This window comes from Paramisgurnus dabryanus, chromosome 15, assembly GCF_030506205.2.
Source record: "Paramisgurnus dabryanus chromosome 15, PD_genome_1.1, whole genome shotgun sequence".
In the NCBI taxonomy this organism is placed as follows: domain Eukaryota; kingdom Metazoa; phylum Chordata; class Actinopteri; order Cypriniformes; family Cobitidae; genus Paramisgurnus; species Paramisgurnus dabryanus.
Genome location: NC_133351.1, coordinates 15,236,745 through 15,255,611, shown reverse-complemented (window position 1 = coordinate 15,255,611; position 18,867 = coordinate 15,236,745). Strand labels below are relative to the sequence as shown.

At 37.4% G+C, this 18,867-nt stretch overlaps 1 protein-coding gene across 1 annotated transcript; it reads right to left on the bottom strand.

The window, feature by feature from the left end:
• Positions 1 to 8,707: 8,707 nt before the first annotated feature.
• On the bottom strand, positions 8,708 to 15,667 carry gpr18 (G protein-coupled receptor 18). The gene is made up of 2 exons (XM_065251769.1): positions 15,525 to 15,667; positions 8,708 to 11,349 (listed from the first exon to the last, which is right to left on the bottom strand). Exon 2 carries the CDS (start codon positions 11,337 to 11,339, stop codon positions 10,344 to 10,346), a length of 996 nt encoding a protein of 331 aa, XP_065107841.1. The 5' UTR covers positions 11,340 to 11,349; positions 15,525 to 15,667; the 3' UTR covers positions 8,708 to 10,343.
• Between the last annotated feature and the right edge of the window lie 3,200 nt (positions 15,668 to 18,867).

Sequence of the window (18,867 nt, the reverse complement as noted above, 5' to 3'; positions counted from 1 at the left end):
GAGAAAACGCTTCCCCGCCAATGCTTTTTGCTCAAAATGTGGTGTTTTTGCAGAAATTCAAAAGCTGATTACAAAAGAACCACTGAAGGTAGGATGAAACGGTTTTTTTTTTTTTTTGAAAGCAGAGGGTCTGTTCTTTCATTTGGTATATTGTATGTTTATATATTTAAAGAAGAACATTTTCTGGAAGGCATTAAACTTTGGTGAAAATCATGAAAAACGCTGGCGCTGGCTGGCAACTTTTTTAAAAAACGCTGGCGGTGAAAGAGTTAATGCCAATACAGTTTAGAATTATGGTGGCTAATGAATAACAAATGAAGTGCGTCTGACTTATTTTCTTGTAAAAAAAAAATTATCAGGCCCTTATGTTTAGGTTCAGTAATTTCACTTTAATGCCAATGAAAACATTAGTCATTCATTGAAATGAGGTGTCACTTTAGTAATTTCATCAGTATTTAACAAATTTGACTCTCCTGCAAAACCCTCTAAGTACATGCAAGCTTTTTAGCAAAAGCCGCTACTTTTATAGAAAAATTCACTTCACTTGTAAAATCACTAAAGATGCTGAAACATTGCAAATGGTGAAAGCCAGAATTTAAAAGGTAAAAATGAAGAAGCTGAACCACACACTAATTAATATTCATAAACTCAATCTTTCCCATCACCGCTGCCCATTTTCACCCCTCCTCCCTTACAACATGTTTAAGTGCCGCTGCTGTAGAGGCCATAATTGTGGCCCATCATTACAGTTTAATTTTTATTGATAAGGTTGTTATCACAGCTAATATTTCACATGAATCAATTGCACTGTATGGCCGGCAACATACTCTGCTGAAACACAAAAATGCACTTTCATAGAGTGAGAGTGTGTTTCTGGTAAAAGTCACTTTGTATTAAACTCTGCATCAGTGGTAAAATGCAGACTGATCTCACGGAAAGTCGTGTTATAGTCACAAAACATTTTATTTATTTAATCGTGTCCATGGCATGAAATTCTACATTTTTTCGTGCCTTGAGCACAAATGTTTTTTTATGTGTCACTTGCACAAATTTCTTTAATTAATTTTTCGTGTCCATTGCACTACTTTGTTTTTAGTTTCATTTTATTCATTGTTTTTTCATTGTTTTTTTTCTATTTTCTTACCATTGTCGCTTGGGGTTGGGGTTAGAATCACTTTCTGTTAAATTTTTAGACACCCAAAATCCAAATTTACTCCAGGCGAGACTAGTTTTAAAAGCAGAAGAAAAAGATGTAGAAACCAATACATAGAAGTACATCCCAACCCAAACCCCAAATCTAACCCCAACCCCAAGCGACAATGATTTAAAAATAGGGAAAAAATGCAAAACTCGTGCGGGTGAAACGAAAAAGACATTCACGCTCAAGGCATGAAAAAAGCTGAGTTTCATGCCATGGACACGAAAAAATAAATAAAATTTTCATGACTATAACACAACTTTTCGTGAGATCATGTTGGTAAAATGAAAGATTTAGGCTATTTGTAGTTCAATAAATAATCTGTTTTGACCTTCAATCTAATGGTAAAGTAGTAAACATATCAGTCTGAACTTAAAGGGATAGTTCACCCAAAAATAAAAATTCTGTCATCATTCAGTATGAGTATGAGTTTTTGTTGAACACAAAAAAAGATATTTTGACAGATCATGGTAAACACACAGTTTATTTGTACCTGTTGACTTTCATAGTATATTCTCCTGCTAAAGAAGTGTAGCTACCGCCAGCTGTTACCTTCATTTATCAAAACATCTTCTTTTGTGTTGAACAGAATAAAGAAACTCGTACAGGTAAAGATCAACAAGAGGGTGAGTAAATGATGATAGAATTTGTATTTTTGGGTTAACTTTCCCTTTAAGGTTGGAGTTAAAATACAGGGGAAAAATAAGATGTTGCGCCGCATTAGTCAAAGTTGTGTGTTTAACAAGCCTCAGCTACTGTGCAGTCCAGCCTCTAACAAGCCCTGCCATCCACACTGTAAATTTCCCCAGCTTCAGCCCAGGCGGAAACAGTTGTCTTCTTCAATTACAATTGGAATCAGCTGTGCTTGTGTTTTCCAGCCAGGCCTGTGAAGTCCTCAACATCTCTGGCAGCTGCCTTTTAATGAGCATTTATTGTTTCGCCGGCCATGGATACCACTTTTATGGGGTCGGGTTCAAGGCAGAATGATTTTCTTCGCACTGTTTTACAGAAGCGTTTAGAGAGGTTTTTGTGGACTGATGGTTCGCTCTCGGCTTCCTGACAGCTGTGCCGGTTTGTTTGGATCGCTCCCACTTTTCTTTCTTTTCGTTTTCTCTCTCCAGAGTTGTTTAATATAGTTGTGTCGCAGGAATACGGAAGAGAAGATTAATGGATGCAGAGGATCAGTGGCAGTTGCGAATAGATGCAGGACAGAGCGGGCCAGCAGCCATCTGTTCGCGGTACCTTTATGGCTCTCTTAATGGAGGACGAGAGACAAAAGCATCCCGGCGACCAGGCAGGCAGCGAGCGTCTCCGTAGCGCCACTGTAAACTAATTGTCAGTTCTTTTGACGATCCGCAAGCAAGAGTTTCTCCCAAATGTCTTTTTACCTCTCAATCAACCGTGGTTGGGAACGGTCCAAGACAGTTGCGGCACATTTAGTGGAACGACGCTACGAAAGAAAAGTGATTAAAAGATTCTCTTGAGGCAAAACAGATCATTCACGGAGACAGGATGGCGGGTAATCAAATTAAGTTGAAAATATAGAGATGGCCCTTTGGTCTTTCTCGCGTTTGAAACGAAACAGAGATGTTCTCAGAACTTCATCAGATGTTGGCCTGTTCTCAAATGTACTGCAGCGCTTCTTAGTGCCATAATCGACATCTTTGAAAGAAAGAGATGTTACCCGAAAAATCTGTAGTCTGTCATCATTTACGCTATTTTATGGCTTCATAATATAATACATGAGTAATATGGACGGCTTAGTTTAGTTCACATTCATTGTTCCTCAAAAAGAACAGAGGAGCCAGAACTTCGTAATCCTTCAACAGAAGACAAATGGATAAATGATGAGAGGATTGATATTTTTAAGGTGAACTATTCCTTTAATATTAGAACAAAATAAAAGCCCTCTTAGTTTCACATGAGCTTATTCTCATTCCACAAAACCGCTTTATGTTAAACAACAACCTCGCTTTTCTCCGGCAGTGTCGACATCTGTAAAGCAAAATGAAGTTTCCTCTCTGAGTATCAATCTTGTAATTGAGCTCTCGGAGGCTGCTACGTGACGGGCACGCACAAGAACCCTGCCCGCTGTCAGATCCCTACACACGGCCGCGCTGCGCCGTCACACCGAAGAGGTCTACTGTTCGCTCTCTCTTTCTCTCTCACATATACATAATCATTCGTCTTTCTCCCATTCCCTGGGCCCTGCAGTGGGAGTCCGCCTGCACATTTAACGCGTCAGGTTTCAATTATTTTGAATACCCAAAATCTTCCCGTAATGAGGTTTGACACAGACATGTAGTCGAATTTGAAACTGGATTTAATTGTTTTCTCAGTTGTAACTTCAGTAGGATAACAGGCAGAGGAGGACGGGTTGAAAGAGAAGATAGTGAGAATGAAAGGAAGTGGGTGGAAGAAAGACGAATTCGGTAAGCGATGGAGAGAGACAGAGTTAAATCTCTGATCCATTCCTCTCAACGCCAATCTGTCTTTGTAGGCTTTACCAAGGGCAGTGTTTGGAATTACGACTTTCATGTCTCTTATCCCTGCTGTAATTTCACCTTACGTGTTACTCTGGTGTGATACAACGGATCATGGGGAAGTTTAAGCGAGACCCAATTAAATATTTAACCGATCCGACACGAGGCCTGTCTGCTTCACAACGCTATACTGTACAATTAAAACCAGGCCGCCGCGCTTATGGGGCAACGCTCGATCCCTGCTGAACGCTGTCAGGAACATGCTACTTTACAGACTTAAAATAAATCTTGTCCTAATCTATTGAAAACCTGACAAGTAGAGCCCAAGGTTTCAAGGCACTTAGCTGAGTAGTGTAGAAAAAAGGACTGTACATTATTTATGCCCTCTAATGGTTCCTCTATTCTCCGTGTGTGAATCAGCAACAGCCCTGTCCACTAAAATAGCAGCAGCTGTAATCAAAGCCATACATTTTCCTCACCTCCACACTGCTAACTGATGGGTCAATAGGACTCATCTTTGTACCGAACGCATTCTTGCTGGGAGATTATGCCTTATAATATAGATTAAAGAGGGCTTCTTTCTATTCCTAACTATAGTAGGCAAGATGTGTGAGGTAGTGAGGGTTCCACATAAGCCATTTTTGAGATTTCTTTGAATGTAGGGCTAATGAAGGGCACCATGCAATCGTTTTCCAACACCATTATCCGCCTCAATTCATTAGGCCAAAATGCAACATTTGGCATGTTTTTAGACAAGATGTGAGTTTCTTTGCACAGAGGTTGGCAGGAATTTCCAGAGCAGATTCTCGGAAGCTTGACCACATGGTGCAATGCATGAGCTGACCCTGGATGAGCAGTTATTAGTCAAATGCTTTTTCTGTCAAATGTCAAATCTTTACTGTCTGTTCTCTACAACCTGACGGGAAGTGTGAATATATTGAATAATACTGTATGCTGTTCAGTAGTAGGGGAGAACCGGGGCAAAAGTAAGGCGGGACAAAGTAACAAAGCAATTTTCTCAGAGCACTGATAACTTTGCATCCCAAACTATGACAGCATCTTAAGCACACAAACCTTTGACAGAGCTGACAGATACCGTGTTATTTACTCACAGTTTTCCGTGTGTAGATCCAGAAAGGTGTTTTCAACCATGATAAGTAAATTCCTAAAGCGGTAATTTTGTTCTTATAACGCGTTGTGTTTCTCGTTTCATGTGTTACAGTACTGATCAATCTACAGGTTATTTAGTGACCTAACACATCCTGAAGTTTGACTTCTCAGAGTTTTCAAAATAAAAGTAAATCGAGTTTAAATGTGAATAGATCACTGTCGGGATGAAAGTAACACTTGTTACTTTTGACCCGCTGCTAATAGTGTTGCATATGTAAAAAAATAATATTATTCTAACTTGATTTAATTTCATTTACATAGTGTTCAAACTTTTTTTTATTCTTAACAATTTAAGTTTGTACAGTTGGTTGCTTTTGAAACATTTGATAAAACTGAAATTTAAAATGAAAATGTAATCTCATAATTTTTTACAAAGATAAATTACAAAATATGTTTGTAGTTACAAATTAACAAGGTCACAGTTATGTATAGTTAATAAAAACATGTGTAACACAAAAATCTATCTTGTTTTGTTGTGTTACTTTTGACCCACCTGTGTGTTACTTTCATCCCTGCAGGTGGGAACAAAAGTAACAATTCACTACTCATGTTTAAAGTCAAATTATACTGAAGTCGTTTTACATTTTTACAAAATTCCACCTGGTATTGATAGAACACACTTGTGAGTTATTGGCAACAGAAAAATATATCCCTGTCTGTAACATTATCTTTTAAAATTATGTTTTTCTGAAAAATGTTACTTTTCCCCCTGCTCTCCCCTACATGTCATTTCAAAAGGGTGCCAAAAAGATTAAATCATTTTGCAATTTTGTACATTCTGAGAAGCAATTTTATTATTTACTACACTGTAAAAAGTGACAAGTTAAATCAATAAAAAAATACTTCAATTAGTAAAACTTGAAAATTAAGGTTTCACCTAAAGTTACATTTTAAGTTGAAAAATGTATTTTTAAGCGTTACAAATTAAAGGGCCCATGTCACAGGACTTTTTAAGATGTCAAATACATCTTTGGTGTCCCCAGAGCACATGTGTGAAGTTTTAGCTCAAAATACCATATAAATAATTTATTATAGCATGTTAAAATTGCCACTTTGTAGGTGTGTGCAAAAATGTGCCGTTTTGGGTGTGTCCTCTAAAATGCACATGTGCAGATCAAGTGCAAACACTGATCACAATGATGGTGGTTTGTTGAAATTGAAACTCAATTGTTCTGTGAATTATTTTCTCTCTGCACTAAATGGCAGTGCTGTGGTTGGATTAAGGGGTTGGATTATTATAATAAGAGCTCCTTATGACATCATAAGGAGAGCCAAATTTCAACGACCTATTTTTTCATGTGCTTGTAGAGAATGGTTTACCAAAACTAAGTTACTGGGTTGATCTTTTTCAAATTTTCTAGGTTGATAGCATCACTAGGGACCCAATCATAGCACTTAAACATGGAAAAAGTCAGATTTTCATGTCATGGCCCCTTTAAAGTTTTTACAGTATATTTATAATAATAATTATGAATAATATTAGAATTAATAAATTGAGACATTGCATTTAGTTGGATAAAGTTATTAAAATAGGTTAAAATATTATAAGAGTTACAGTATAGATATAGATATAAGATAGACATTTTAAATGTCCTGACTTTGTCAAAAAGGATGCATTGCATATTACCCAGGGTTTAGTATAGTCACAGCAAAGCATCACATAGCTACAGTACCATGCACAGTAGTTGTCCACTTACTTTTGGCCCTGTATTACTTTGAAAAGGTAGCATGAATTGTGCCTCAGTATTAATGGTGAACATCACAGTAATGCCATCAGATTCATCTACCAGTACATGTCTACAGTTTAAACACCTGTACTCATTACACTATGTTGAATGTGCATATGAATCATATTCCCCTCGAGTAGCCTGATGAAGAAAAATCTGACACCTCCATTCGTGTATTTTATATGATTTGTGAATTCGGTTCTGGTTTAGGTGCTCGCAAGCAGTAGAAACCCATTATAATTCCCATACCACAATAAAAACTCTGCAACAGCTGAGGCATAAAGACAACACTGTACCCACTCCATTGAACTCACCGGAGACGGCGCATAGCAATATCGCACCAAACAAATACTGCGGGCCCACTCTGATCATCACTTGATAGTGTGCTGACAAGCAAACTCTATTAAGCTGTCTTCAAATATGCAAAATGATATGATTTTACAATGATTACATATTCACTTCCCAGCTGGCTGGCTCCGTGCAACTCCATTTGTCATTGACTATTGTGTCCAATTATATGATTAGCTCCAAACACTCCGCCACTTGGAGAGCTCTCGTGTGTTCCACTGCACTGACTGATTCACAAACAAAGTCATTACAACATGTATTCACACATATCAAATAACAAACAGATGGCCATTGTGCGCCGGCTGATTTGTTTGTAACACGAGCGGCAGAAAAAGGTAGTTTTAGCTGGGCTTTGTTTAAGCACCGACTGTTTTATTCCCAGAGAGAGACATCTGGCTGCCGAGGCGGCTAAATCAACTCAAATGAAAGACAATCTTGTTTCCATTAATTTTTCCTACGGCTAAAGCACTTGCTATGAAGACTCGAAATTACAGAGAAAGCTTCCAGATAATTTCTCATACGGGCTGGACAGAAGTCTGCAATTGCTCAGAGAGTGTCTGATGGGATTAAGTTGCTTTGATGTGTATCAGGTTTTGTGAAGTGTGTGTGGTTGGCTGTCCCTAATTTACAGTATTGTTGTTATTCAGTCAAATCCATTTGTCCGTACGTCACATACATAACATGTTTTGGTAACATTTTACAATATGGTTGTAAGTAATGCATAAGCTTACTTTTAATAAACAAAACTTCTACAACATTTATTAATATTAGTTTGTCTTAATTTCAGAATCAATAAATTTTTTTGGCACAGTACCCTTTAAAACAGTCCTATGTGGAATTTAAAATGTATACATTTGGTACAAATAGGTACCATTGGAGTACTACTACTGTAAGAACTCTTTAGGTACCCCATTGAAAGCTAAAGGGATCTTTTTTTACAGTGCACTATGTGTGTGTATACATGTATCACATATTTTGTTACTCCAGATGTGTTCTTAATTTGTACCTAAAATAATAATTTGTATCACTTACATAAAAGTTGAAAATTATGAATTTCTTTAAATCTGTAGGTTCAACCATCTTGATCAACAAGTCAGTGTTAGAGCTACATGTTGATTTTGTGAATTACACTGTAATTACCCTGAATTACAAGAAAATATTTCTGATCAAACTGATCACCCACTATAGTTTCATTAAATACACAACCACACCGAAAACACACACACACTTACCTCACAAAACAAATCATACTTATAAAACTGCAATTTTTGTTTGCAGTGCAAAGCACTGAAAGATAAACCAATATATTGGTCCCTTGGCTCTCCAACCACTCACCTTCCCCTGTTGTGTTATCATTTATCCTCTCTGTAAGGTATTTAATGCAGTGCCTTTGATGCTTATTAAATTCTGTGCGATCTAAGCGTACACAAGCATCCCATTTAACCTGCCTTTACTGGAGGCACCTTAGCTGTGATTTTCTATCATTGCCCATTTAATCTCTATGGTTTTCCTCTCGACATGATTGATGCAGTAGTTAATCAGGTAAAGGTCAGGTGACAGTCCTCTTCAAGCTCAGTGGAGTTTGAAGTCTTGTATCTGTATGCCAAAACAGAAGGAATGTAATTACTTGGCTCAGAGAGGTAAAGATGAGGTCTGCTTTGTTTCAGCTGCATTTGGTCGGTCCCTTTTAAACTGTTGTCCAGGGAACAATAATATGTGGATAATGGTTCTTCTGTAAAAAATAATACTAACAATAAAATTAAATAAAAATAAGACTAATAATCAGTCAGCACTCGGCATGTATTTTATAGGACGTTTAAGAAAACAAAAACAATTTGAATGAAACATCAACGGTCAAAATAATAATAAAAAAAATAAAGTACATGATGCCACTTTAACCTGAAATAATGCACCACATTCTAATGGTCTTTAAATTTGACTGTTATTACATGACACCACCTGATGGTGATATTGAGACAAAACGCTGTAACAGTAACAAAGACGTACCCTGTGCAGTAGCACCACCTATTGGCTTCTTATAAATTGCAGTTTGAGTTTACAGAACAGTTAAATTCATGCACTACTACAGCATATTGTTCATTTAATTTCGTTGTCATTGTGGTCAGCTTGATAAATGACCTTCATTGCATTTTCTAAAACACAGCTAAATGGTGCATAATTATGCATTAAAGGTATTATAAAGTGCTTTAATATTATAAAGTGTACCCCCTTTAAACATTTTCACTACAGAATGTGCATTTTGCATGCAATTTATTTCCCAGTCAAATTAAAATGGCATTTTTTATATAAAAAAAACACACATTGCTCATATTTTTGACTATTTTTGAGCCATTAAGTGACATTCAGCAAATAAAATCACAGTACATTCTTAAAAATAAAGGTGCTAAGTTGTGCCATTAAAATTGGCTTGGCCTGTGTTTTGCTCCAACTTGCCTCAGCACATCTGCCTGGAAGTAAGTAGTATGCTTACACTTTAAAAATGGCTTGGTTATTTTTGACCCATTATGGATAAATGTTGGACAGAACACACTGCTGGGTTAATATTGACCCGATGCAGGGTTATTATACCCCATGGTTGCATAACAATAACCCAACATTGGGTCATTTTGAAACCCAGCATGTGTTCTGTCCAATATTTACCCATTATGGGTCAAAAATAACCCAGCCATTTTAAAGTGTAGTAAGATCTTAATTAGCTGCTTTAGGTGTGTTTGGTTAGGTTTGGAGCTAAACTCTGCAGGACACCAGCCCTCAAGGACCAAGCTTGGCCAACCTTGCTTAATGGGGATAGTTCACCGAAAAATAAAATTCTGTCATGTTTAACTTACAAGTTGTTCCAAACTATATATTAACTAAACAGACATTTTGAAAAATGCTGCAAACCAAGCACCATGTGGGGCACCATCACTACTATAAAAATAAATGGTATGTTCGGTTATAAATATTTTTAAAAATATTTTCATTTGTGTTCAGAACAACAAAGAAATTTATACAGGTTTGGTTTGCATCAACTTGATAAATGAAGACAGAATTTTCCTTTTCCTGTAAACTATCCCTTTACCATCCATAGAATCAATTTAGTGCACACATTTGGATTAGTTGAAAAAGTTCCTACAGACTATAAAAAGTAAGAAAGAAATGGTTCTTTAAAGAACCTGCAAAGAGTTCATGTAAAAATATAAGCAATTTTAATATTTACATTCAACCAATAAATGTACAATCACTGTAAGCAGATACACTGTAAAAACAAAGTAAGTTTCATGGTTGCCTTGAGTTAATACAACTTAAAAAAAGTTCAACAAGTCAACTGATATTTTTAAGTTGAATGAACTCAAAATTTTAAGGCAACCAGGTAACTTAATATTTTTTACAGATGTTTTTGTCCTGTTTTTTGTCTCAGATCATGGCGCTGGTCAGGTTGCTAAGCGAGCGTACGCTGTTGGTATGACGACTCTTACGGCGAACACTTCTAAGGTAGTTCCTGTACAGGATGACGCTGATGACGCGGTCCTGGAACTGCTTTGACACAATGTAAAAGAGTATGATGTCCAGCACTGTACTTGCGTTCATTAAGAAGGTTGTGAAGGCCCCCCATGTGTTGTAACCAAGCCCACCGCTTTGCAATAGCTGGGCAACAAAACAGATATGGAAAGGTACAAAGCAAACCAGAACCTGGATGATCAGAGTGATAATAATCCTAATGGACTTCTGCTTGACCTTGGGCTTCAGTTTGGACGTGCGACCGTGAATGAGGTTGTCCACTATGGTGATGTAACATCCCACCATGATGGACACCGGCACCAGGAAGAAGAAGACGAGACGTGTGAAGTGGACGGGATTGTCGCGCCTCAAGTAGATGATGTCATGCATCTTGATGCAAGTGGTATGGTTTGAGGCACGGTCTGGATCTTCTTCTAGCAGAACGAGAGGAACGGTGCTTCCCAGAGTCATAATCCAGACCCCGGCACAGGACAGTAAGGCTTTTCGGACACTCTTTAGTTCTCTTGTGTGTCTGGGTTGCACTATGGCCACGTAGCGATCTGTGCTGATCAGGGCGAAAAGCCACAGGGCCAGACATGGATAGAGCACCGTTAGCGCGGCATTAATCCTGCAGAAGACATCCCCAAAGGGCCAGTACTCTTGACTGTAGTAGACTATTCGAAAGGGTAGCAGTAAAATGAAGACCAAGTCTACTAAAGCGACATTGATCATGTAAACCGTAATTGAGTTCCGTTTTTTAGTAGTCAAAGCAAAGACCCAGAGAGCAGTCAGGTTGACCACCAAGCCTATGGTGAAGATAATAGCATAGAAGGCTATGCTAGCAGTCCTGTACACCTGTGGAATGTGGCCCATAATGTCAGGCAAAGCAGGCAAAGATGTGTTTAGATTCATTTTGGTTTGCCTAAAATAAAAATAAAAATAAGTGTAAGATATTAGTGCCAACTTTTAGTGCTCTAGAAAAAAAAGACAAATTAAAGAAATAGTTCACCCAAAAACTGAAAATTCTGTCATCATTTACTTCTTCTCATGTTGTTATCAAACATTTTGTGAGCCTTATTTACTTCCGCAGTATCCCTTTTTCCTATTTTGGAAGTGAATGGGGCTCACAAATGGTTTGTTTACAGACATAACTCAAAATATCTTCCTTTGTGTTCTTCAGAACGAGAAATTAATACAGAGTTGTAACAACACAAGAGTGAGTAAATGCTAACAGAATTTTCATTTTTAGTTGAACTGTCTCTTTAAGGTAGATGGAGAACACAATATAAATATAAATACTTATAGACATGGTGAGATGTCTGTGTAAAGTCTGATATTAAATGTGTTCTCAGTTTGTCACACCACAGACACATGTGATATTAACCACTCAGCCACATTTGCATGATTAAAATACCACACCAAGTAAATAAAATAGGTTATCAAAATCATGATAAAAATTATGCACATGGTTCATCTTCACATGACGCAACAAACACATATTTTGAAAACACAAGCAACACACATGACACTCCGAACACTTATTTTGAATTTGCGTCCCTTTGGAAGAGCAGTCACGAGCCGCCACTGTCATCAATAATATTGAATGGGATTTTAATGATAAAATGTGCTATTTAAAAATCAAATTTGCCTATTGTCTTTCTAGAGTGAATAATAAGCTAAAATAGCAATATTTTATTTAAGGATGGTCCGTGAGGCAAGCTCGAATTTTGATTGGTTGCTTGACTTAGCGTGTTCCCCCACCCTACTAACATTACATAAAATTTCTTGCACTATAAAAAGCAAAACAAAGGCTCCGGACATTCCAATTCCATTTTAAGGTTTTATATTGCATGAACTTATTTCACCATGGACATATAAAACTGGATTAAAAATAATTAAACTACAGCAACTGCCACTAGTCTGAGCTCAGAATAAGCAGTGTTGTGTTAATATAGGTATGCGTTCTGTTTTTGTTGATGTATAAAGTGAGATTGTTCAGAGCTCTGTATGTTGCTCACTAAACTGTAGCTGCAGTTTTTGTGGTTGTGTTACCAAGATGTTTGTTTATAATGCGTTAAAACTTAAGGAAAGTACCAAAGCTATATATATTTTCTAGCTGTGAAAATTATATCTATTCATGTGATCGCCCCCTCTCAGTATTTCTGACACCCCCTCATCAGAGCTCGGCTGGCGCCGGCACTGCCTGCCCACAGTTTGTGCTGAAACAATGCCCACTCACGGAAAGCTGTGGTCTCTCTAGACTTTCAAATACTGCTACAACCTAAATGGCTGTTAGCGATTGTGTTGGGGGGTCATGCTTGGCTCCAGTGCGTCATCGAGCCACCGTTTTAGCCCCGCCCAAAAATGTATGAACACAGAAATGTGGAAAAGCTTTTTACAATTCAAGACTGAATGGTTCACAATTTTTTACGTGTTTCAACAATGCATTTATAACATTTGTATTGTGTTTAGAAACAATTCTCTGAAATGACTTTACAAAGACTTTAAAGGTGCCATAGAATGTAAAACTGTATTTAGCTTGGCATGGATGAATAATAAGAGTTCTGTCCATGGTAATGACATATTAGCCTCTTTCACACAGTAATTTCGGTAAATGACCATGAATTTACCAGAATGAATTTACCAAGAAAAAAACTAAAATGTGCTGTTCACACATGAAGTGATGTTCTGTAATTTTACCAATAAGACATCATTCACACATCAGTATAAAAATACCGGTAAACTCAGAGAGAAAGCGGAAGTTACCTCTGGCGAGCAGCAAGCTCAGTGTTGTATTTGTAAAAAATAGCGTATTATGACTTCATATCCTTGGTCCGTATTTTGTTGTTTTCACATCTGTGGCAATCGCTGATGGTCGTGAAGTTGCTCGTGACCAAACAACATTGCATTAGGCTGCATTAAACTGTGTCTTTAACAACAGTGTTTGCACATTAGGCTTCACAGAGGGCGTGCTAAGGACATTGGTAATTCGGCAAATAGATGGCAAGCTGTATTAAACAAAGTTTGTGAAGAAATGTAGATGTTAACTTAAGGTGTGCTCGACTTTTAAGCAGCGCGTGTGGAAACCTCCGTAAACAGTGCGGGGGTAAACGCGTCATCTGTATCAAAATGTTATGATTGTCCCAAAGCTATCAGCATGGTCTGACGTCGTCCGTTCTAAATGCCGGTAAAAAATAAAACCTAAACCCACCCCAAACCCCAACCCTAACCATAATCAAACCCTAAAATCAGAGGGACATTATAAGTGAAAAACAATGGTCTAGAAACAGCTAATCCTGGTTGTAAGCTTAAACTTAAAACAAACTGTAAACTTATTTCTGAAATCTGATTGGTTGATTGAAATGTTGTCCCAGGGTCAACATAATGTTGCCCTGAGGACATCAACCGCTTGGCAAAATCAGGAGAGCCATGTGGGAAATTGTGAGACTTAAACACAATTGTTTCCTCCTGCTTATGGAAACCTCGTACATGCAAAAAACAGGCCAATCTTAACATAACACCAACTGTGACATAACAGTTGAGATGTATGGCCCAACATTGAAATACACATTAAATTAAAGAGATAGTTCGGCCAAAAATGATATTAAACCCATGATTTACTCACCCCCAAGCTGTCCGAGTTGCATATGTCCATCGTTTTTCAGACAAACAAATTTTCGAATATTTTAGAAAATGTTTTAGATCTTTCAGTTGATTAAATGTAATGTTACGGGGTCCATGACCTTCAAGTCCAAAAAAAGTGCGTCCATCCTTCACAAAATAAATCCAAACGCCTTCAGGATGATAAACAAAGGTCTTCTGAGGGTAATCCGCGCGCTGTTGTTGTAGAAATATCCATATTTAAAACTTTATTAACGAAAATAAATACCTTCCGGTAGCGGAGCCATCTTAGACTCCTCTGTATTCAGGAGAGAGTATTAGCGTAGTGTACGCACTTTTCTTAGTGGCGTATGACAAATTCGGAGGGCCGGGGCACAGAGCAGCAGCAGAGTAGCCTCCGTAGGCTGCATAAGCTCTCATCCTGAATGCGGACGCGACTAAGATGGCGGCGCTACCGGAAGGTAGTTATTTTTGGCCGAACTATCCCTTTAATTACAATGTTGTTACAATGCTAAAAACAAAGTTGTGACTGCTAAATTAATGCTAAATGCTAGTTAGTGTCATATGCTAGCATTTAGGCTGAAGTTCTACTATTGACGTTACAGGTATGTTTTGTAGGTCCATACTGAAAAAAAACATAAACTTTCCACTCAGAAATGCCCATTAACAATCTACAAACATTTGTTTATTCCCCAAAATCTTTATCTTTGTCTGATACAGGCTTAAACATATAAGGTCTGACAGCTACTCAGTGACGGACCAGCTATGGACTGGCAGCCAATCAGAGCAGAGCTCAACATTATTATTCATTACCCTTTCAAATAAGGTAATAATAGACCATTTTCTTCCTTTTGTTGTAAATGGACATGTAAAAACAATTTCTGGATAATTTTTGCACTTAATAAAGCCACATACCTTCTATGTAGATATCAAAGAACAATTTAACATATTATTTCAATGCATTATTTGGCACCTTTAAAGACATGCTACAAGTTTTTGTTCTGAAAATTGGTAAAATCTTTCAAGACAAAATAGCGAAGTGAAAAAACTAAGAAAAAGTTATTCCTTCTTGAAAGTGAAAGCATGAGATGCAATCATACAATTAAATATTTGTTTAAATGTTTTAAATGACTTTTTACCTTAAAAAACTATACAAAAGTATTCATAAAATCTGTACATGAGTGGATGTAATAGAGTGCTGTTGTGAAAGGGCAGCTGACATTTTTCGCTTTTTGTTTGCTTTGTCTGAATCTTGACTCCATGTAACGTTACATCAAATGATCATGTGCCCTAAATAATCTTTTTTTTTAAAACAATATTTGAATGTAACCTACATACTGTTAGATGAACATTATGTTGAATCCACATTAGCTTTACAGCGTAGTCATTTAAAGCATTTGATGATCTTTAAGCTTAACTGGCCTAATTCTTTTCTGTACGACTACATGATACGTAAAAACAAAATATTTTACCAACCTCAGCGATCCATGATATCACAGCGTGTTCGACTCATAACTATTCTAGTGCTTGTGCGGGCAACGACTGTAATGTGCCATCGCTTTGAAGCTCAGATGTAACATTGAGGAAGTCATGTAGTCTGTGTCTTTATTTAGATTAGAATTTTTTTCTTTTGGTTTCTGTGAAGCCCCTTCTGTTTCCTGTAACGCATGTACTGGTGGAGAATGTATCTTATAAGGCCACCACTGTGTCATATGCAGTTTTAGAAAGGAGGCGAAGTAAAGATGTGACAGATTTTGGTGCTGGTTATTGATTGTGAAAATAGGATTTGTCATACAGCATTAGCTCTCATGGGAGCAGTACACAGCAGGTGGCAACAGAAGGCATCTGGTGTTGAAGAGTTTTAATTAAACACAGGATGCTGAGGTTGGTGGTGTATAAACAGGAAATGAGATCTTTGTACTGTTTGAGACTGTAGCCCATCTTTAAACCTCAAGTACAAGCAAAAAGGCTTAAAGCTAAAGGACAAATGCTTTTACATTCACAGGTACTTTGCCAGGGTATCAAGACAAAGATGATTGTGCAATTGTGTGCTAAACATTACTTTCATTTTTGGTCTTCATTTTAATCACTGTTGTTCTTGCTTAACTTTTGTGGTGGAAAACCGACAAAAAAAGTTTTTGAGAAGCCAACATTCACACAAAATCTGAGAATACTGTATTTACAGTGGCTTTATAAAGTAACACAAAACCCACACAGGAAAAAATGTAAGTGCATCCAGATAGATTTTTCAGATTTTCCAGTAAGATAGATAGAGACTAGTAGATTTATTTTCTTTTTACAATTTCTTTTGAAGCTGTTGCTGGGGTGGTGCCCTTCCAAACAGTATACATTTGTTCCTAAAGGGTGCATATTAGTAGCACAAAGGTATTTATTAGGACCTATCCCTCTTGTCAGTTGTTTGATAGTGTACTTATACACTGTCCTAAAGGATTATTAGGAACACCTGTTCAATTTCTCATTAATGCAATTATCTAATCAACCAATCACATGGCAGTTGCTTCAATGCATTTAGGGGTGTGGTCCTGGTCAAGACAATCCCCTGAACCCCAAACTAAATGTCAGAATGGGAAAGAAAGGTGATTTAAGCAATTTTGAGCGTGGCATGGTTGTTGGTGCCAGACGGGCCGGTCTGAGTATTTTACAATCTGCTCAGTTACTGGGATTTTCACGCACAACCATTTCTAGGGTTTACAAAGAATGGTGGGAAAAGGGAAAAACATCCAGTATGCGGCAGTCCTGTGGGTGAAAATGCCTTGTTGATGCAAGAGGTCAGAGGAGAATGGGCCGACTGATTCAAGCTGATAGAAGAGCAACTTTGACTGAAATAACCATTTGTTACAACCGAAGTATGCAGCAAAGTATTTGTGAAGCCACAACACGCACAACCTTGAGCTACAAAAGCAGAAGACCCCACCGGGTACCATTCATCTCCACTACAAATAGGAAAAAGAGGCTACAATTTGCACGAGCTCAGCAGAATTGGACAGTTGAAGACTGGAAAATGTTGCCTGGTCTGATGAGTCTTGATTTCTGTTGAGACATTCAAATGGTAGAGTCAGAATTTGGCGTAAACAGAATGAGAACATGGATCCATCATGCCTTGTTACCACTGTGCAGGCTAGTGGTGGAATGGTTTGGGTGATGTTTTCTTGGCACACTTTAGGCCCCTTAGTGCCAATTGGGTATCGTTTAAATGCCACGGCCTACCTGAGCATTGTTTCTGACCATGTCCATCCCTTTATCACCACCATGTACCTATCCTCTGATGGCTACTTCAGCAGGATAATGCACCATGTCACAAAGCTCGAATCATTTCAAATTGGTTTCTTGAACATGACAATGAGTAAACTGTACTAAAATGGCCCCCACAGTCACCAGATCTCAACCCAATTGAGCATCTTTGGGATGTGGTGGAACGGGAGCTTTGTGCCCTGGATGTGCATCCCACAAATCTCCATCAACTGCAAGATGCTATCCTATCAATATGGGCCAACATTTCTAAAGAATGCTTTCAGCACCTTGTTGAATCAATGCCAGGTAGAATTAAGGCAGTTCTGAAGTTGAAAGGGGGTCCAACACAGTATTAGTATGGCGTTCCTACAGTAATAATCCTTTAGGGGAGTGTATGTTTAATGTACAGTATCACTCCGCTGTCTCTTTTCTCATGCCAACATATAAAAAACTATTATCAAAAAATATTTTGTGTCCAATTATTTACCTGTGTTTCACTCTGTAATACAAAAAATTGTACAGTGCATCCAGTCAGTTGTTATCACAAAATAAACCCTGACGGGGTGATCAAGACCCTGACACAAAGTACACATTACTATGGGTTCAGATATGAATAGAGACCTTTGTACATTCATATTCTCCATCATTACAGTTGTATGCGTCGCTCCATTGTGAATGTGAATATTTACTCTACCTCAACGAGTGGGCCAATGTTACACCTACTCTATACTGATTCATTTACTGTACCTTTTCAAAAGATCTATGACATTTCCCCTCTTCAACATCCACCCACATCAGGAAGTTACAACTAACCTATAAGGGGATTACTGACACACAAACATCGTTCTCAACAGCTGAAACCTGGGAATTTTTGATTAGGGTAAAGAGTGTTGTGAAAATTAAGAAAATGAACTTATACTCTGTAAAAAGAGGAATGTATCCTTGGTCTGTGAGTGAACAGAGTTAATTTCGGTTCCTCTAAAAAAAAAAGAAGTGAAATGTTAATAAATTCTAGTTGTAAAAATACAGTAGTGTAAATACTGTGGGTTTCAGATAGACTGCCTTTGCACAGTTCTGCAATATTTGAATTTTTGTTAAGGAATGTGATGAAAGTATTAAACATTTAGCTTTTAGCATTAAACATTTAAACTATAAACATTTAGCAAGTAACCTCACGTTTGGTAAACCATTAAAAAGATGTAAGTTATAGTTTACTACTGTTAAAAGTGTGGCTAAATAAGTGGACTGCCATGTATTAAAAACAAGGTAGTCTGTTAGATGGAGGAACTAAAAAATATAACACAAGAAAAAAAACTGAAGTAGCTTACACATAAAAATTGCACTGTAAAAAAGTGCTACAATGCTGCACGCAAGTTTAATCAAATTGGTAAAGCAAGTCAATTGAACCTACTTTTTAATTTTTTAAATAGTTTACATAACTTGTTTAAATTATTTAACTTAATTTGTTAAGTTTAAGTAAAACAAAAACTTATGTTAATATAAATTTTATTTTATACAGCTTGAACAATTTTAAAACCACTGTTACTCCTTCATTGACCACAATGTC

Bases quoted from the DNA above. Each gene is read 5' to 3' on its own strand.
- gpr18 (XM_065251769.1), bottom strand. From the start codon at position 11,339: ATGAATCTAAACACATCTTTGCCTGCTTTGCCTGACATTATGGGCCAC.